General features: G+C 60.1%; 1 protein-coding gene and 1 long non-coding RNA gene across 2 annotated transcripts in view; one reads left to right on the top strand and one right to left on the bottom strand.

The window, feature by feature from the left end:
• OTUD7A (OTU deubiquitinase 7A) overlaps window positions 1-19,901 on the bottom strand; it is a gene marked incomplete at its 3' end in the record, with an annotated part of 44,248 nt that overhangs the window by 8,440 nt on the left and 15,907 nt on the right. Inside the window, exons 2-13 of the mRNA XM_084868979.1 lie at window positions 13,506-13,598; window positions 11,957-12,111; window positions 11,178-11,360; window positions 9,830-10,048; window positions 9,190-9,291; window positions 7,864-7,991; window positions 7,126-7,241; window positions 6,210-6,337; window positions 5,389-5,538; window positions 3,283-3,397; window positions 3,047-3,131; window positions 5-1,532 (exon numbers count right to left, since the gene is read on the bottom strand). Coding sequence (XP_084725105.1) covers window positions 5-1,532; window positions 3,047-3,131; window positions 3,283-3,397; window positions 5,389-5,538; window positions 6,210-6,337; window positions 7,126-7,241; window positions 7,864-7,991; window positions 9,190-9,291; window positions 9,830-10,048; window positions 11,178-11,360; window positions 11,957-12,107 — 2,905 coding nt within the window. The 5' untranslated portion in view covers window positions 12,108-12,111; window positions 13,506-13,598. The remainder of the gene's footprint in view (window positions 1-4; window positions 1,533-3,046; window positions 3,132-3,282; window positions 3,398-5,388; window positions 5,539-6,209; window positions 6,338-7,125; window positions 7,242-7,863; window positions 7,992-9,189; window positions 9,292-9,829; window positions 10,049-11,177; window positions 11,361-11,956; window positions 12,112-13,505; window positions 13,599-19,901) is intronic.
• LOC311614285 lies at window positions 17,157-18,540 on the top strand. The gene is made up of 3 exons (XR_014793622.1): window positions 17,157-17,856; window positions 17,942-17,995; window positions 18,026-18,540. It is a non-coding gene; the product is annotated as an uncharacterized lncRNA (long non-coding RNA).

Below are 19,901 nucleotides of genomic sequence, written 5' to 3'. Positions count from 1 at the left end.
GGGCCGGGGGCGGGGGCGGGGGCGGCGCGGCCACTCCCTTCGATCGGGCGCGGCGCGACCGGTGGCGGCACGTCGGCGTCCGCGAACTCCAGGCTGGCGGTGCCCCCGAAGCCGTTGGTGTAGGTCTGCGATTTGGGCTCGGCGGCCGCTGCTGTGCCCGAGGAGGTCCCCGCCCCGGCCGCCGCCGCGTACGCCAGGGCCCCCGGCACCGCGCGCGCCAGCGACTCCACGGTGTGGACGGTGCGCAGGGAAGCGGCGGAGGCCGGGGCGGCGCGGGCGCGCGCGGGGCTGTAGGTCTGCGAGGACAGCGAGCGGTTCTGCTGCGGGTACGTGGCGCAGGGCCGCAGCGCGCCCACGGCCGGGGCGCACGCCTCGTCCCGCGCCTGCACGTGGATGACGCTCTGGCGCGCCGGGGGGCTGCGCCCGAGGACGGCTCCGCTGGCGCTGGCACCGGCGCGCCGTGCGCTCCCGTGGCCCGGGGAGGCCGTGCCGCCGCCGGCCACCGCCGCGCGCATCGCCCTTGGAACCGTCGCCGGCCCGGGGCTCGGGCGCTCCTTGAACTTCAGCACCAGCTGCGTGGTTGGCGAGGGGACGGCCGGCGGGCGCTCGGGGACGGCGGGCGGGCGCTCGGGGACCGCGGGCGCGCCCTCGGGCTCGGGCCTGCAGCTGCTGCTGCTGCTGCTGCTGGTGCTGCGGGGCGGTGGCGGCGGCCGCTTGGCGGTGGGCGGCGCGCCCGCGGCGGCGGCGGCGGCCTCGCGGCGCCGCTGCTCCTGCTCGGCGCTGAAGCGCTCCTGCGCGCTCGTCAGGTAGAAGCCGATCATCTCCTCGTGGAACTGGTGCCGGTGGCTGGTGAGCAGCAGGCCAGCGAAGATGAACTTGCGCTCGCCCTGCATGGCGGCGCGCAGGATGTTGAGGCTCAGCTTGACGTCGGTGCTGTACTTCCAGGCGTCGTCCCTGCGGGGCCCCGCCTTGTCCGCCTTGTCCTTGTCCGTGGGCGACGGCGTGGCCGTCTTCTCCGACGGCGAGGTGCTGCTGGCGGACGTGCCCGACTCCTCCTTGCTGCCCTTGCGCGACTTGGCCTTGCGGTGTTCCTTGGTGCGCTCGGGGGGCGCTGCGTCCCCGCCGCCGCTGGTGCCGCCGGTGCCTCCGCCTCCGCCTGCGCCGCCCTTGCCGTTGGCGGAGCCCGCGCGGCCCATCTTGCCGTGCACCAGGCCACCCAGGCCGCCCATGTTCTTCTTGAGCTTGATGCCCAGCGTCTTGCTGAAGCTGCCCAGCTTGTTGGCCACGGAGTCAGCGCGCGCCTTGTCCTTGTCCTTGCGCGTCTTCTCCTTGTGGTCCTTGCTGTCCTTGTCCTTGCTGTCCTTGTCCTTGCTGTCCTTGCCGCCGGGGTGCTTGCCGCCGCCGCCGCCGCCGCCGTTGTTGCTGTTGGAGCTGCTACACACTGAGTCGCGGTCCGAGTCCAGGGAGTCCGCCAGGGACTGCACGTCCTCGCCCGCCGAGGCCGTGGGGGATTCCGGCTGCGCCAGGGGGGCCTGTGGGAGGGGAGGGGGGAAGGGAGAGGGGAGGAGGCGGACAGGGAGGGAGGGCGGGGCAGGAGGAGGGTCAGAGAGGAGCTGTCCCCCCCCTCCCCGCGCCGTGGGACCCAAGAGAGACCCTGTCCCTGCCCTGGGCTGGCTGCCAGGGGGCCCACGGGCATCCCGGTTGGTCCGGAGCCCCAGGCAGCTCCGGGGAAACCCAGGGAAGCCCTTGCGCGGGGAGCGCAGAGGCTCAGGTGCCCGAGGGCAGGGAGGGTCCTCGCTTGCCCGGCTGTCTGTCTGCTCAGGGCCCCACGTCGGGTGTGGGGTCATCACGGCCTGGCCCTGCTTATTGCAGAAACAAGAGCTCACCCAGCCCCCGAGTCCCTGGATTCTAGGTCTGGAGGCGTAGCCTTCGCGCCTCTCCTGGGTGCGAGGCAGGTTGCGGGCACCTGACCGGCACACAGAACCCCGGAACCAGGCTGCCACCGACCATCACGAGTGCCAGCGGGGAAACAGGTATCTATCCACCTGCCCGCTGTGAGGACTGCATACATGTAAATGGCCCGGCGAGGCTCCGTGGGTGAGCATCCACCCATGAACCAAGCGGGGTCCCCAGTTCCATCCCCCGGGGTCAGGGCACCTGCCGGGGCGGCAGGCTCCATCCCCACGAGGGCGCGTGCAGGAGGCAGCCGGTCCACGGTTCTCTCTCATCCTGGATGTTCCTATCTCTCCCCCTCCCTCCCTCTCTCTCTAAAAACCAATATAAAATATTTTTTAAAAAAATTACAGGTAAAGGTTGAAGGGTGGAAGCGCTAGGAGCAGCACCCGGGTGTCCTGAGCCCCCATACTGCCTTGAACACCATCCCCGATTTATGATAAAAAAAAAAAAATAACCGACGTCATGGAGGAACAAGTATTTTCACGTTTTCTTTTCTTTCTTTTTCTTTTCTTTTTTTTAAACAAGCCTCTTTCCCTGGGGATTCACTCCTGAGCTAACAAAAGCATCTGTCAGATACTCAGAGCGACTCCCTGCGGCAACGGGAAGCGCGGGAGAGATGGGGGGCGCGCGGAGGATCAGCGCGCGCCACGGGGTGGGGGTGGCGGCTCCCCAAGGACCCGCCCGCCCCGAGCAGCACCTGGTCCGCATCTCGCAGACCTCGTTGGTGCGGGGACTCGCCCACGGTGTGTTTCCGGAGTGGGCGTGTGTATTCTCTCCCGGGGGAAACGCAGGAGAGAAAAAAACCAAAACAAAAAAACCAAACAAACCCTTGCAGGAGCGCGCGCCTGCCCGCGCACCCACGCGCACGGGAATCGCCAGAAGTTCGTCCCGCCAGAGCCTGAGGGTCTGGGGTTCCCTGCAAGCCTGGGCCCGCGGAAGGGGGGCCCAGGGGTCCCCCAGCGTAGCCCCGGGGCAGGTGAGCCCCCTACTGGGACCCAGTGTTTGAGAGGAAGCCTCGGTTCCGCTAGGCGCCCCGCCCATGGGCCAGGTGCGCACAGCCGCCTCCTGGGCCCCCGCGCGCCGGGCTCACCCGCGTCTCCGAGGGGATCCGGATCCACGTCACGTTCATGTAGCTGTGCAGCAGGTTCAGCTTGGCCTCGAGCGACAGGATCAGGCTGCGGGGGGACGGAAGACACCGGGAGTGACCCGGCGGGGAGCGGCTCACCAGGGCGCAGGCGGGGCGCGCGGGCCGGGAGGGAGGGTCTGGGGCGGGGCAGGGAGGAGGAGGAGGAGGAGGAGGAGGAGGGGGCGCGGGGCGGGGCTTACTGCGCCAGCCGCGCGTTGTCGCCGTCGTCCTTGCCCCACTCCCAGTCCTTCCCCGGGTCCACCGCGAAGTGCAGCGGCAGCAGCTTGTGCTCCGAGTCCGTGAGCGGGATCACGGCTGGAAGGGAAGACACAGAGGCGCGCTGCCAGGGGGCCCAAGGCGGCTGCTGGCGAGGCTGGAGGCTTCCCTACCTCCCCCCTTTCCCGCCCCACAACCCCAGGGAGCGCGGGAAAGGGAGTTCCAAGACCAGATGTCTCCGTGACTCAGCCAGGCCGCGGGAGCCAGACAACATCTGTGCGCGCGCGCCGCAGGGGCGCCAGGTCCACAGGACTCGGGGTTCCGGGGTTTCCCCAGGACCCACACAGGCGTCTCATGAACCCCGCCAGCCCGGCGTTCCCATCTCGTGGGGACTTGCGCAGTGAAATACAGTAGCCACCATACTCGCTGGTAAAAACTGCTGTTTGAATCTTAACCCTTCTAGTGTGGCTCCCCCTGCACCTGATTAAACACAGGATATTGACCTCAGCTTCCCCAGGTGGAGACCTGGAGGCTGAGGCAGTTTCCCCGTGCCTGTGGGCCAGGACCCCAGGAGATGGGTTCCCACGGACTCGGCAGCTTCAGGGGTAGAAACTGCAGACAACCTTTAGAGACTAACCGCTGAGCTCTGCTTCTGTGCTATCGGCTATCGCAAGAGAGGGCCACCTTCCAACCTCCACCCAGCCTTTAGAATTCGGAACAGAGGAAGATTCCTGTGGTTTGGGCCTTTAGAAGGACTGCCTACACCTGCGACGGTGCAGACGTGAGCATGGCCACCGGTGTGTGGCGCTCTTGTGCCCGTCCTGGCCAGTTTTTCAATAAATCCTTGCCTGCTTTTTTTAATCAATCACCAGCCTCCGGTGGTCTTATTTTGAACCCAGGGCTTGACCCCACAACACCCAGAGTTTGTGTTTGGAGGGGTCGAGCGTATTCCTCTCCCAGGCAACACAGGGCGCAAAAGAGTCCCCCTGGCAGGCTCGGGGGTAGGCGCAGGCCTGGTGCGTCCTCCTGTCCCGCCGCTGGGAGGCAGATGTGGGGGCAACCCCCTCCCCAAACAGGTGGAGAAGATAGCTGAGACCTCAGCCCCAGGCCTGGGCCCCCTCTCTCAGGGCGAGCCCTGGGCCCCTCCCCTGCGCCTCCCCTGGCGGCCAGATGTGGCCTGGCCTGGATCCAGGCACAGGTGAGCCTATGGGGTCCTCGAACCCCAGGCCCTGCCCCTGCCCCGGGCCTGCCACCTCCTCCTCCCAGGTCCCACTCCCTCCAGGGGCCGGCCAGGCACCCCGTCAGGCCCCCCGGATTCCCGGCAGAACAAAAGGCCAGTCCACAAGCAGAATCCCAGGCCGGGCACAGCAGGGGGCACAGCCATCACACCGACTCAAGGCTGCCCTCTGGTGTTGCTAAGGAGGAAGTGCCATCCTGGGGAGAGGCCCCCAGACCAGCCCCCACTCAGCCTGCGAACCCCAGGGTCCAGGACACCGTTTCGTTGTTGTTACTCCTCACCCGAGGACATTTTCCCATTTTTTTTTTTTTAAGAGAGAACGGAAGGGAGGAGGAGGGGGAGAGACAGAGAGAGACATCCACGTGAGAGAGGCCTGGGCAGGCTGCCTCCCGCACGCGCCCCCACCATGGTGCAGGCTGGGAATCGAACCCGCCACCGAGGTCCGTGCCCTTGACCGGCATCGAACCCGGGACCTTTCAGCCCGCAGGCTTACGCTCTATCTGCTGAGCCGCACCGGTTTTCGGCTGGGCTCATGAGTGTGCCGACCACGGGGCTAGAACAGTCCTCGGCTTGAGGCGGTTTCTGTGGGTTCACCGCGAGCGTCTGGAGGGGCCTACCCACCCCTGGCTACGCTTCCCAGGGCCCAGCGTTTAGGAGGGACAGGGAGAGGGAGGGAGAGAGACATCCCCGAGGAGGGAGAGTCATGGACCCCCCGCCTCCCGCACGGCTCACACCGGGGGCCGAGCCCAGCACCCGGGAGTGTGCCCTGACCGGGAGGGAGGCCCCCAGCCCCGGCCGCCGGCGGTGTAGCCCATGGCGCCCGTGCGTGGCCTGGTGGCGGCGGCGGGCCTACCTTGCTCCCGTTGCTGGTCCCGCTGCTCCATGGACACCAGGGCGGAGAAGTGGGCCTGGTCGTAGGCCAGGACCAGCGGGGAGCAGTGGCAGCGGTTGGGAGGCACCTCCAGGGGCAGGTAGATCCCTCCGAACGGGATCGGGGCGAAGGCTGCGGACACAGACGCGGTGGTGAGGGCGTGGGGAGCCGGCGGGGACAGCTGGGATGGCACCCTCATCCCCCGGAGGCCGCGGGGACCCCGGCTCCTCCGAGGAGTTCCTGGAGGGGCTTCCGTTTCCATATATATATATATATATATATATATATATATATATATATATATAAATACATTTTATTGATTTTTTTACAGAGAGGAAGGGAGAGAGATAGAGAGCTAGAAACGTCGATGAGAGAGAAACATCGACCAGTTGCCTCTTGCACACCCCCCACTGGGGATGTGCCCACAACCAATGTACATGCCCTTGACCGGAATCGAACCCGGGACCTTTCAGTCCGCAGACCGACGCTCTACCGCTGAGCCAAACCGGTTTTGGATGTATATATATATATATATATATATATATATATATATATAGACTTCAGAGAGGAAGGGAGAGGAAGACATCCATGAGGAGAGAGAATCATGGACCGGCTGCCTCCTGCACGCCCCCTCCTGGGGCTCAAGCCCGGACCTCCTGGTTCCTAGGACCACGCAGGGCAGCATCCTCTGCATTCTTCGAGCAGAAGCCCGCCTCCTCCAGGAAGCCCCCCTGGGTTTCTCCAGACCGCCCCCGCCCCGCCCCGCCCCCGCGGTCCTGCCTCCTGGCGCGGCGGGGACCCACCTTCTCCGCCTGAGTCCCTCAGCATCGTGTCGGCCACCACCACGATGGGCCTCCGCAGGATGTGGGCCAGCACGAACACGTGGAACTCCTCCAGGCTCTCGTACACGGGGTCCTCGGCGTTGTCCACGCTGCGGGGCGGAGAGGGCCCGCCGTCACGGCGCCGAGGGGGGAGACGGGGGGCGTTCCGGAGGCCGGACACCTCCCTCTGACCGGACCTCCGCAGACCTGAGTCCGTCCTCCTCCCACGCGCCCGACGGGTGACAGGCCCACCGGCCCCTGCCCGCCACCCCCTCCAAGCCCCGAGGTCTTCCCGGTGGCGGAGGCAGCCAGGTCAGGGGAACATGGGGGGCCGCTCTCGGGGTCAGCGGAGGAGGACACGGCAGGGGCAGGAGAGAGCCTGGCGTCTGGGCCTCCCTCTGCTCCTCGCACGTGGGCTCAATCCTCACTGAGCTGAGGGTGAGGCCCGCCCCGGCGTGGCTGACGGGCCGCTGGAGCCGTGGCTAACCGAGGTCTGAGGGGCTTTCTTTTATTTTTAAAAATTTTTAATTAATGTCAGAGAGGGAAAGAGAGAGAGAAACACCCATGAGGAGAGAGGGTCATGGATCAGCTGCCTCCTGCACGCCCCTTACTGGGCATGGAGCCTGCAAGCAGGGCCTGTGCCCTGACTGGGAATCGAACGTGGGACCCTTCAGTCCTCAGGCCGACACTATCCACTGAGCCACACCAGACAGGGCTCAGGGGCTTCCTAAGAAATACCCCCACGGATGAGGGCGGCGAGAAGGCTGCTCAGAACAGAATCTAGCGCCTGGAGGCCGGGGTTTCTGTGTCCCCCGATCTAGGGGCGCCACGTGCTCCTGGTTCCGGTCCCCCGCCGCCCTGGCCTGTGGAGAGAGGGACAGCCGGGGGGGGCACTTACCCGCCGCCTGAGCCCCCGCCGTTCTTGCTGGAGTGCGTGCGCGGCTCGCTGGAGGCCAGCTTGAGCAGCTCCGTCCACTCCCGCTCCCACTCGTCCTCGGTGTACACCAGCCCTGACTGGCACAGGACGCGGGGTCACGGGGCGGCACCTGCCCCTGCCCCTGCCCCTCCCCGGCCAGGCCCGCCATCCGGGCAACCCTGGCGGGCACTCCTGTGAGCGGCCACCGACCGTCCCCGTGTCTGACAAGAGCTTTCAGGGGACGCGCTGAGGGAGAAATCACTAAGTAACTGTTTTCTTTTTTTTTTTGTTTTTAAAAATAATGATACGAAGGGCTATGAAAAAATAGCAAATAAAGTTTCAAAACATAAGAGAGAACGGAGAGGCAGGCATATGTATGTCACCGTGTCATTTTACAGGCAGCATAGGAGGCCCCTCGAACCGTGAGACGTGCCAAACACTCAGGGTGATACCGCCTTCTCCAGCTGCCCCCCCCCTTCCACACGAACTGCCCCCTGGGGCGCGGTGCCCACGCCGGGAACCTCTCCCTGGTGGGCCTCACCCTCCGTGGGTCCGCCTGTGAGGCCGGGGTGCCCTAGGGTCCCAGAAGCCACTGCTCCGCCCGCCCTCCCGCCCTCAGGGTCGGACCCGGCTCCCGGCTGCCCCCTCCGGCCCACGGCGGCGCCTGGAGGAGGAGGAGGAGGTGGGGGTCCGGGGGGCGCGGGGGCGGCGGGCACCCACCTCCTTGTTCTGCTGCGTCTGCTGCCAGCGCCACCTCCGCTTGAGGGCCTCCTTCTCGGCCCCCGTCCGCATCATGGTGTAGAGGGCTTTGCGCAGGACCAGGTCGCGGTCGTGGAAGCCCCACATGCCTGTGGCCGGGGCGGGGCGGGTGAGAGGAGGGGACAGGCGGGAGGGGGCGCCCGCCACCGGGGCTGAACCTCCCCGTCCGTCACCGCGGCTCCCACCATCTGCCCCCAGCGCTCCCCGCCTCCACACGCCCTGTGAGCTCCCGCCTCCGTGCTTCACCCACGTGGGCCCTGCCTGGAATGTCCCCCCTTTTATTTTTTATTTTTATTATTTATTATTATTTTTTATTAAATTATTATCTGTGTACATATACCATTGCCCCCCTCCCATACATGCCCTCCCTCCCCAGAGTTTTGTGTCCATTGGTTGTACTTATGTCCCTCCCTTTTAAAAAATATATATATTTTATTGATTTTTTACAGGGAGGAAAGGAGAGGTATAGAGAGCTAAAAACAACGATGGGAGAGAAACATCCACTAGCTGCCTCCTGCACACCCCGCACTGGGGACGTGCCTGCAGCCAAGGTCCATGCCCTTGACCAGAATCGAACCCGGGACCTTTCAGTCTGCAGGCAGACGCTCTATCCACTGAGCCAAACCAGCCAGAGCTGGAATGTCCCCTTTAAAAAAAAAAAAATACATATTTCGCCGAGACTGGTTTGGCTCAATGGATAGAGCGTCGGCTTGGGGACTGAAGGGACCCGGGTTCGATTCAGGGCAAGGGCATGTACCTTGGTTGCGGGTACACACCCAGTAGGGGGTGTGCAAGAGGCAGCTGATGGAAGATTCTCTCTCAGCGATGTTTCTAACTCTATCCCTCTCTCTTCCTCTCTGTACAAAATCAATAAAATATATTTAAAAAAAATACATATTTTTATTGATTTCAGAGGCAGGGACAGGGAGAGAGGAACATCCACGATGAGAGAGAGAATCATTGACTGGCTGCTTCCGGCATGCTCCTACAAGCCCGCAACCCGACCGGGCCTGTGCCCTGACCCGGCAATCCCACCCTGACCTCCTGGTTCGTAGGTCGACGCTCAGCCACAGAGCCGCGCCGGGCGGGCCTCCTTCCCACGCTCTCACTCGGTTCCTTTGAGCCTCAGGAAAACCCCGCCTCCTCCGGGAAGCCCCCTTGGATTTCCCTAGATCCCCATCCCAGGGGCAGTCCCGCTCGGGCCTCCTCCTCTCCGGACAGGCCTTTCCTCGGGCGTTCTCCATGTCCCCCTGCCCGCCCCCCTGTCCCGCCCCTCCGTGGGCTCACCCAGGGAGGCGGCGTGCAGGAGGCAGTTCCCGTCACCGGTCGTGGCCAGAGGCAGGAGCCGTTTGCAGCTGGTGCACACGGTGGACCACCAGTTCAGGCGACCTGCGTGCGGCAGAAGCTCGATTTATTCCGCCTTCTTTTTTTTAAAAAAAAAACAGGTATTTATGTCGATTTCAGAGAGGAGGGGAGCAGACAGGAGAGAGGGAAGCATCCGAGATGAGAGGGAATCAAACTGGCTGCCTCCTGCACGCCCATCTCGGGCATGTGCAGGAGAATCGAACCCGGGACCCTTCGGCCCGCAGGCCGACCGACGCTCTATCCACGGAGCCACACGGGCTAGAGGAGTTTCCAGAACCTCCGGGGAAGGTGGTGCACTGTGGCTACTTTTCCTTTCTTTTATTTTTTAATTCCAGAGAGGCGAAGGGGGGGGGGGGGAGAGAGAGAGAGGGAGAGAGAGAGGGAGAGAGAGAGGGAGAGAGAGTAACATTGACGGGAGAGAGACGCATGGATTGGTTGCCACCCGCACACACCCCAACCAGGACCGGGAATCGAACCCGGGACCCTGCGGTGCGTGGGCTGGCGCTCTGACCCGGGCGCCGCTCCCGCGCTCTGTGGCCGGCCGGCCGGCGGGGCCGCTCACCCGCCTGCTCCAGGGCCACCATGGTGGCCTGCTCGATGAGGTCGCGCTCGATGAAGCCGCGGAAGTCCTCGCTGTACACGCTCAGGTCCGGCAGCTGGAAGGTGTAGATGGGCATCTCCAGGGGGCACTGCTCGCTGCTGCACTCGCTGGCCACGTGCGACCGCGCCAGCGACACGATGGCGGAGCTGGCGTGCGAGATGCCCCGGGACAGGCGCTTCTCTGCGGGGGGAGGGGCGGGGGGGAGACCGGGGTTCGAGTCCGGCTGGGGTGCTGCGCCCGGCGAACAGGGTCAGACTCAATGCTCAGTCACCACAGCCCTGCGGGTGTTAGTGTGCGTGTGTGCGAGTGTTCTCGCGCACGTGTGTGTTCACCTGAGTGTGTGTACATGCGCATGTGTGTGAGTGTGCGTGTGTGAGTGTGCGTGCGTGCGTGCGTGCATGTATGTGTGTTCACCTGCGTGTGTGCGAGTGTGCATGTGCACGTGTGTGAGTGTGCGTGCATGCATGCATGTTCACCTATGTGTGCGCGAGTGTGCACACACATGTGTGTGAGTGTGCGTGCATGCATGTGTGTTCACCTGCTTGTGTGCGTGTGTGCGAGTGCATGTGCACATGTGTGAGTGTGAGTGCATGCATGTGTGTGTTCACCTGCGTGTGTGCGTGTGCATGCATGTGTGTCCACCTGCTTGTGTGCGTGTGTGCGAGTGCATGCACACATGTGTGAGTGTGCGTGCATGCATGTGTGTGTTCACCTGTGTGTGTGTGTGTGTGTGTGTGTGTGTGTGTATGTGTCCTAATGCAACAGGAGGCACATGGATTTCGTTGTGTCAACAGAAAGCACGTGAAGTCATTTCAGACGCGAGGACTGCAGACTTAGAAAACCCACGCGATCAGAATGGTCTTAGTAAGACAACCAACAACAGGATGAGAGGGAAGCCGGACCCCCCGCCTCCTGCGCACCCCCCCTCCCTGGGGACCGAGCCTGTGGACTGTTAGAGAGCGCGGGAGGGAGGGGGAGAGACAGCGGGGCACGTCGATGGGAGACACATCGATGGGTTACTGCCTCCCGCGCGGGCTGAGGAGCAGCCTGTGACCCAGGGCACGTGCCCTTGACCGGGATCGAACCCGGCACCCTTCTTTCTGGTCTGCAGGCCGACGCTCTACCCACTGAGCTACGCCGGCCAGGCCCCGATTTTTCTTTTGAGTTGGATATGGGGAACCCAGGCCCTCGGGAGGGGTTCTCGGTGGGACAGCCCGGGGAGGAGGCGGCTCCGGGCTCAGGCACGGGGGGCGGTGGGGGCGGAGGCGGCGGGGGCCGGGCGGGGGCCGGGCGGGGGCCGGGCGGGCACCTTGGGCGCTGTCCTCCGGCCTCGGCGGGCAGGCCCGCTCCGCCTTGTGCCCGGGCTGCACCGGCGGGCGCTCCGGCGGCTTGGGGGGCCGGCCCTCGTTGAAGACGGGCGGCAGGTTGGCCGTGTGCACCTGCCGGAGCTGCTCATAGTCGCTCAGGGCGGCCGACAGGTCCCAGTTCTTGCCTGTGGGCGAGAGAGGAAGGGCGGGAGGTGGCCGGCCGGCGTGGCTCCGTGGAACCGGGGGGTCACGGTTCGATTCCCGGTCCGGGCACAGGCCCAGGCTGCGGCGGGCTCCATCCCAGCTCCATCCCAGGTCCGTGATTCTCTCTCATCATGGATGTGCCTCTCCCTCTCCCTTCTTCTCTCAAGTCAATAAAAATGTACTTTATTTATTTATTTAAAAAAAATATATTTTATTGATATATTTTTTTTTACAGAGAGGAAGGGAGAAACATCGATGAGAGAGAAACACCGACCAGCTGCCTCCTGCAACCCCCCCCCCCTCCCCACTGGGGATGTGCCTGCAACCAAGGTCCATGCCCTCGACCGGAATCAAACCCGGGACCCTTCCGTCCGCAGGCCGGCGCTCTATCCGCTGAGCCACACCGGTCAGCGCGATACAATGTTATTTAAAAAAGAGCAGGCGTCACGGGTCCCCACCAGGGCCTCCCTTAGGTTCTAGAGTCCCCGTGCGAGGCTGCCCGGGGGGACCCCCTCCCCTTCGGCCCCGGGCGGGCGGGCGGGCTCCCCAGGGGGGTGGGGGCACGGCGGACGCCTACCTTCCAGCAGGTCCCTGGCCAGACCCGGTTCTGCCCCCGTGGACCGAACAAAGTCTGACAGGACCGCGTCCATATCAAGCGTCATGGGATCGCGCAGGAGGGCCGCCCAACACTCGGCCGAGGCGGGGTTGGGGAGCAGGCTAGAAACCATCCATCTGCGGGAGAGGGGAGCGCGGGGGTCACGGGAGGGCGGGGGTCACGGAGAGCGGGGGTCACGGGAGGGCGGGGGTCAGGGGAGGGCGGGGGTCACGGGAGGGCGGGGGTCACAGAGAGCAAAGGTCACAGAGAGCAAAGGTCACGGGAGGGCGGGGGTCACGGAGAGCAAAGGTCACGGGAGGGCGGGGGTCACGGGAGGGCGGGGGTCACGGAGAGCGGGGGTCACAGAGAGCGGGGGTCAGGGGAGGGCGGGGGTCACGGGAGGGCGGGGGTCACAGAGAGCAAAGGTCACGGGAGAGCGGTGGTCACGGGAGGGCGGGGGTCACGGAGAGTGGGGGTCACGGGAGGGCAGGGGTCACGGGAGGGCGGGGGTCACAGAGAGCAAAGGTCACGGGAGAGCGGGGGTCACGGGAGAGCAAAGATCACGGGAGAGGGCTAGGTCACGGGCGTGGCCCTGGGCCTGGGAGCACACGGAACCCTTCCCGCCCGCCAGGGTATATACACATACGTTTTTTTTTTTTTTTTTTTTTTTTTAATATATATTATTGATTTTTCACAGAGAGGAAGGGAGAGGGGTAGAGAGTTAGAAACATCGATGAGAGAGAAACATCCATCAGCTGCCTCCTGCATACCCCCTCCTGGGGGTGTGCCCACAACCAAAGCACATGCCCTTGTCCGGAATCGAACCCGGGACCTTTCAGTCCCCAGGCCGACGCTCTATCCACTGAGCCAAACCGGTTTCAGCTACAGATACATTGTTAATCCTTATCGGAGGTTACTTTCCCGTTGATTTCTGTTTATTTATTTTTAAATATATTTTATTCATTTAAAAAAATATATATATTATTGATTTTTTTACAGAGAGGAATAGAGAGAGGGAGAGAGAGTTAGAAACATCGATGAGAGAGAAACATCCATCAGCTGCCTCCTGCACACCTCCACCTGGGGATGTGCCTGCAACCAAGGCGCATGCCCTTGACCAGAATCGAACCTGGGACCCCTCAGTCCGCAGGTCGATGCTCTATCCACAGAGCCACACCGGCCAGAGCTCCATTGATTTTTAGGGAGAGTGGGAGAGAGAGAGGCAGAGGCAGAGAGAAACATCATGTGAGAGAGACACACATCCACTGGTTGCCTCCTGCACGGGCCCCCATCAGGGCCGGGGATCGAGCCTGCAACCGAGGTACGTGACCTTGACCGGGAATCGAACCCGGGACCTGTCAGTCCTTTCTCTCTCTCACTCTCTCTCTCCCCCTTCCTCTCTGAAATCAACAAAAAATATTGTTTTTTAAACGTGGAATCCCTGGAGGAGGGGAGGGAAGGGGGAGGACAGGGGAGATATCGTGAAACCATCCACAATAAAAACATTTTTAAAAAGCAAATGTTTTTGGACCTGATGTGTGCGGCACCACCTAAGAGACTGTCTTCTTCCCTCCGTCCAGGCCCCCTGGCCGTGCCCGGGAGTCTGTCCTCTGGTCGCCTCCGCCTGGGGACAAACCAGAGGAGACAGCTCGTTACGCTCGCACCCTCGGGCGGGCGGGCGGGCTGGAAGGCGTGGGTGGCCCCTGGTCCCTCCAGGAGGCTGCCCGTGGGGCTGGGCCGCCCGCCTGCCCACGGCCACACCGCGGCCTGCAGACGCCCCCAGGTTAGCCGGCACCTACCTGCTGCCGTCCACAGCCCACAGCCGTTTCTTTTTATTTTATTTATTTATTTATTTTATTGATTATGGTATCACATATTGTCCTCATCCCCCCATCCCCATCCCAAACCCCTCCCTGCAGATGCCCCCACCCCCCTGTTGTCCATGCTCACTGGCTAGGCCCGTAGGCATGCACACAAGTCCTTTGGTTGATCTCTTCCCCTTACCCCACCCTCCCCTACCTTCCCTCTGAGGTTTGAGAGTCTGATCGCTGCTTCTCTGTCTCCGAGTCTGTGTTTGTTCATCAGTCTATGCTGTTCATTAATTTCTTTAGGTGTGTGAGATCATGTGATCCAAGAAATACCCTTGCAAGAACCGAAACTGAGACAAGCCATCATGGTTATGCTGCCACAGCCGTTTCTAACCTCCCCCAACCACCATTGCAACACGCTGACTCTCAGCTTCCCCCCCCCCCTTTATTGCGGTAACACGTATGTAACACGCAACTCACCGCTCTGCCCTGTGTGAGCGTGCAGCGTGGTGGCAGAGGGGCATTCCCGCGGCTGGGCAGCCTCCCCCACCATCCACCTCCAGAATTTAAAAAAAATATATATATTTTATTGATTTTTTTTACAGAGAGGAAGGGAGAGGGGGAGAGCATTAGAAACATCGATGAGAGAGAAACACTCATCAGCTGCCTCTTGCACACTCCCCACCAGGGATGTGCCCGCAACCAAGGTACATGCCCTTGACTGGAATCGAACCTGGGGCTTTCAGTCTGCAGGCCGACGCTCTATCCACTGAGCCACACCAGTTTTGCAACTGCAGGTGGTCTTGCTTTTTGTTCCTCACGTCTAAGTATTTTTCCCCCACCCCCCAACTCCAGTGCTTCTCTCCTAGAATATTTGTTTTTGGTTACTACCCCATTTTATTTTTTTATTGCTTTTATTTGAGAGAGAGAGAGAGAGAGAGAGAGAGAGAGAGAGAGAGAGAGAGAAACATCGATGATGAGAGGGAATCATGGATCGGCTGCCTCCTGCATGCCCCCTCCTGAGGATTGAGCCCACAACCCAGATATGTGCCCCTGGCCGGAATCGAACCCGGGACCCTTCAGTCAGCACTGCTGATGCTCTATCCGTTAAGCCAAACCAGCCAGGGCTAAAATATGTTTTTATTGGTTTTATTGGAGAAAGAGAGGAAGGGAGAGAGAGAGAGAGAGAGAAACATCGATGCTGAGAGGGAATCATGGATCAGCTGCCTCCGGCACGCCTCCCTCCCCCCCCCGGGGATGGAGCCCGCAACCCCGGGCCTGTGCCCTTGAATGAATGGAATAGAACCCTGGACTCTTCAGGCCGCAGGCCGACGCTCTACCCGCTGAGCAACGCGGGCCAGGGCCGCGGCAGCCTTTTGAGCCAAGGCCTTGCCTGAGGGAGCTTCCGCGGTATAAGTAGCCGGCTTTGGCTGCCGCTCTGAGAGCAGATGGCCGAGGGCGGGTGGGGAGTGGGTGGCAGGAGAGATGCCGCGAGGGGATGAGTCAGGAGGCTTCAGGCTCCTCCTGCTGCGGGGGGTGGGGGGGAGGGTGGGGGAGCCAGGGGATGGTCCGGTGAGGATGGCAGCCGTGCGCGGTGGTGAGAAGTGGTTGGGCTCTTGACATAATTCCCAAAAGCTGATTTTTTTTTTTTTAAAGGAATGCAAAAGGAGGCGATAAACAGGAGGGGCGGGAAGCAGATGTGAAGCAAGGAGCAGGCTCGAGACGAGAGGGGTGGCCCGAACCTACAGGAGCTGCTAATTCAATTAAACGCAGAGACACCAGATGCTCCGGTTCAGAGCAATGAGTTGGCAGGCGGAGGACAACAATTCACGCATGCTCTGCCCGGGGGAGCTGTCCACGAGGCGCAGACACAGAGAAGGTGACATTTAAATGGTGGGCGCCTTGCCGGCGGGCTCCGTGGATGAGCACTGACCTAGGAACCAGGAGGTCATAGGTTCGATTCCCAGTCAGGGGCACATGAGCCTGAGCGGCTGGCTCCGTCCCCGGTGTGAGGTGTGCAGGAGGCAGCTGATCCATGATGCTCTCTCATCACTGTTGTTCTCTCTCTCTCTCTCTCTCTCTCTCTCTCTCTCTCTCTCTCTCTCTCAGGAGGCAGCTGATCCATGATGCTCTCTCATCACTGTTGTTTCTCTCTCTCTCTCTCTCTCTCTCTCTCTCTCTCTCTCTCTCTCAGGAGGCAGCTGATCCATGATGCTCTCTCATCACTGTTGTTTCTCTCTCTCTCTCTTTCTCTCTCTCTCTCTCTCTCTCTCTCTCTCTCTCTCTCTCTCTCCTTCTCTCTTCCTCTCTGACACCGATAATTTTTTAATTAAAACGGTAGGAAAGGAACACACTATGCAAATTGCAATCAGCAGAAAGCTGCTGTGTGGCCCGTCCCTGTCAGACAGAGCGGGCTCGGGGGCCGAGGGCACGCACCAGCGGGGAGGAGAAGTGCTTGGTAATAATGAAATCACACGTCATTGGCGTAGGGGCATAAGAGACTTGACCTTGCCGCTGACACGCTTCACCCAAGGGACTTATGGAATTTTATATTCTCGAGAGCTGACAGCTACCAAGTGTGTTCAGGGCGCACGGAACCTTTATGACATATTCATCAATGGAGCTTTTCTACGACAATGGGTGACAATACAGTACGTACGTTATTTAAAGATAAACTATTTATTTTTATTTTTTTAAAGGTATTTTATTGATTTTCCACAGAGAGGAAGGGAAAAAATAGAGAGTTAGAAACATCAATGAGAGAGAAACATCTATCAGCGCCTCCTGTATACCCCCCACTGGGGATGTGCCCGCAACCAAGGTACATGCCCCTGACTGGAATCGAAGCTGGGACCCCCCCCTCCCCCAGTCCGCAGACCGATGCTCTATCCACTGAACCAAACTGGTCAGGGCAGAGATAAAAGATTTATTATATTTTGGGATGTGAGGCATATCACACAAAAACGTCAAAGGGTTAAACCGCAGGGACCATGCTCTCTGGCCATGCCACAATTAGGTTCCGCAGACAACTTAACAAATGCCCGCACACTGAGAAAACTCGGCGCACCCTTCTAAAGAGCTCATGAGACCTGCGTCCAGATGACACGGGAGGCTGGGATGGAGGAGGTCAAAGAGGGAGAAAAATGGGGACAGCTGTCATCCGTTCAACAACAAAAGTTAAGTTAAAAAAATAAAGAAAACGCTACGATCTGGAGTCCTTCAGCAACACAGAGAAATGCTCCAATGAGAATGACATTATCTTTTCTTTTTTTAAAAAACCCCTTTCTTTTAAAAAAATATATTTTTTATTGATTTTTTTACAGAGAGGAGGATAAAAGGGATAGAGAGTTAGAAACATCAATGAGAGAGAAATATCGATCAGCTGCCTCCTGCACACCCCCCCACCGGGGATGTGCCCGCAACCAAAGTACATGCCCTTGACCGGAATCGAACCCGGAACCCCTCAGTCTGCAGGCCGACGATCTATCCACTGAACCACACCGGTTTAGGTGAGAATGAAATTTTCAATGGAAACGCTTCCTTATCGTCAAGCTTCGGTCTTACCCTGTTTGTTTGTTTTCTGCCCAGGGAGGGCTTAGGCATGTCTCCAGGTCAATGGACAACAGACTTGGTGGTCAGGTAGCAAGGCGGGTGGGGGTGTTTGCTCACCCCAAGGAGCAACGGTAACACAAGGACAGGGGAGGTAGAAGAGAGAGGCGTGCATCGAATGAGGGTCTTCGTCCTCTGTGCCTGTCGCTACAAACCCAGCCTCACCAGGGCATAGTCACGCCCATACCCCACCTCCTGCTCCTTCCTGTCTGGGACGGAAAAGCAGGTGGGGGTAACAGGCTCTGAACCCATAGATTCTGTCCTTGGTGCTGAAGAGACGCTGTCTTGGGTGCTAGATCTACCAGCCGCTGAACTAGAGGCTGAGTCCAGACACTGTCCTAGGTGCTGAATCTGCGGACAAGCCTGGGCCACGAGCGCTGTCCCAGGTGCTGAATCTATAGCCGCTATCCTTGGTGCTGAAAGCAGCACTCTCCCAGGTGCTGAGCCCACAGACCACTGTTCCGGGTGCTGAAAATAGAGGGCTGCCCCAAGTGCTACATCTATATAGACACTGTCTAACCCTGCTGAATCCACAGGCCACTGTCCCAAGTGCTGAACCTGTAGGCATCGACACAGGACCCGGATCTATAGACACAAGCTCCAGGTGCTGACCCTATAGGCACCGCTGCCCCAGGTGCCGGATCACCGGGACACTCAAACCGGAACAGCTGTGGCCAGGGTTCTCATCCTCCGTTGCCAAGTCTACTTTGCCAAGCGAGGATGGAAACACGGCGCCTTCCGTATGTGGTTCCTGAGGGGATGAGATCAGGTGATGGGTGTGAAGATGTCAAGGGTGCCTGGCCCAGAGAGAGGATGTGGTGGGGGTTAGATCTCACTGTATCACTCACTCCTCCTGCTAACTGGCCCTCGTCATGGTCCGGGGGACACTTGCCAGATTACTGCAAACAACACGAGGGAGGATGCATGCCAACCAGGGCCAGGAACAGCCCTAGCCGGTGTGGCTCAGTGGATAGAGCGTCGGCCTGCAGATGGAAGGGTCCCTGGTTCCATCCCATGCCCAGGTCGTGGGCTCAGTCCCCAGTAGGGGGGACGTGCAGGAGGCAGCCGATTCACGGTTCTCTCTCATCACTGCTGTTTCTATCTCTCCCGCTCTCTTCCTCGCTGAAACCAATAAAAAATATTTTTTTAAAATATATTTTATTGATTTTTTACAGAGAGGAGGAGAGAGGGATAGAGAGCTAGAAACGTCGATGAGAGAGAAACATAGACCAGCTGCCTCTTGCACATCCCCCACCGGAGATGTGCCCGCAACCAACGTACATGCCCTTGACCGGAATTGAACCTGGGACCTTTCAGTACACAGACCGACGCTCTACTGCTGAGCCAAAACAGTTTCGGCTGAAACCAACAAAAAATATTTAAAAAAATACACGTTACTACAGACTCAGCTGACCCCCTGGTGACCCTTAGGTGGGTTCCCCCATGTGCCTAACTCCCGCCCCCCCAATAAATAAAACCACAATGGCTACATGCTCACTTGACACCATTGCAAATTTGTACACTGCCAAGTGGCTTGAGACATTTTCATGGACCTCCTATAAGCAAATGGCTCAGATTTCTATTTCGTACAAATCCAAAAATGGGGCAGAGAGGGCCAGGGCCAGCCGAAAACACAATAGACACAGATTGGGCGCCACGGAGGGGGGAATGCTGGATGCGGGCGCCCGTCTCAGACCCTGCCATTAGGAGCAATTTATATTACGTTGGGTGGAGAAGATAATGGTATTTCAGGTCAGGGAGAGGCAGTGGATGGGTGCAGCCAGGGCAGCAGAAATGAGAAGAGGCAGACAGAGTGGCAGGCATTTGAGAAAATGAGTTATGGAGACCTTTCCATGGATGAGACGTGGATGCAGGCTGATGTGTGTGCGCGTGTGTGTGTGTGTAGCCTGTTATGTGGTGTGTGTGTGTGTGTATGTGTGTGCATATGTGTGCAGCATGTGTTATGTGTGTGTCTTTGCGATACACCGTGTGTGTTTGTGTGTGTGTTTATGGGTCTGTGTGGTATTGTGTGCGTGTGTTTCCGTGTGGTACAGTGTGTGTGTGTGTGTTTGTGTGTGTGTGTGTGTACCAATGCTGCTCAGGTCTTACATATGTAAGGACCACTCCAGACAGGTGGCCGAGACCCGCATAGGAAGGGGGAAGCAGCCAGGAACCAAACCAAGACCAAACTGGGAGACAGACAGGATGCTTAAGTGACCGGCCTCCGGAGGAACGGAGACAATACATCTGGCCAGAAACCGCAGGCTGGCCCGGCTGGTGTGGCTCAGTGGCTGAGCATTGACTGATGAAGCAGCAGGGCCGGGTTGGATTCCCGGTCAGGGCATGTGCCCAGGTTGCGGGCTCCATCCCCAGGAGGGGGCGTGCAGGAGGCAGCCCACCTGTTTTCTATCACCATCGACACTCAACTACTGAGTCAGGCCAGCTGGGCAAGGCAATCTATTTTAAAAATATTAAAATTAACCATAAAACGCAGCTCCTGGAATAAAATG

Source organism: Pipistrellus hanaki (assembly GCF_964339955.1).
Source record: "Pipistrellus hanaki genome assembly, chromosome: 21".
Classification (NCBI taxonomy): Eukaryota; Metazoa; Chordata; class Mammalia; order Chiroptera; family Vespertilionidae; genus Pipistrellus; species Pipistrellus hanaki.
The sequence above is the reverse complement of the archived record's forward strand: the minus strand, read 5'-3'. Positions and strand labels throughout refer to the sequence as shown.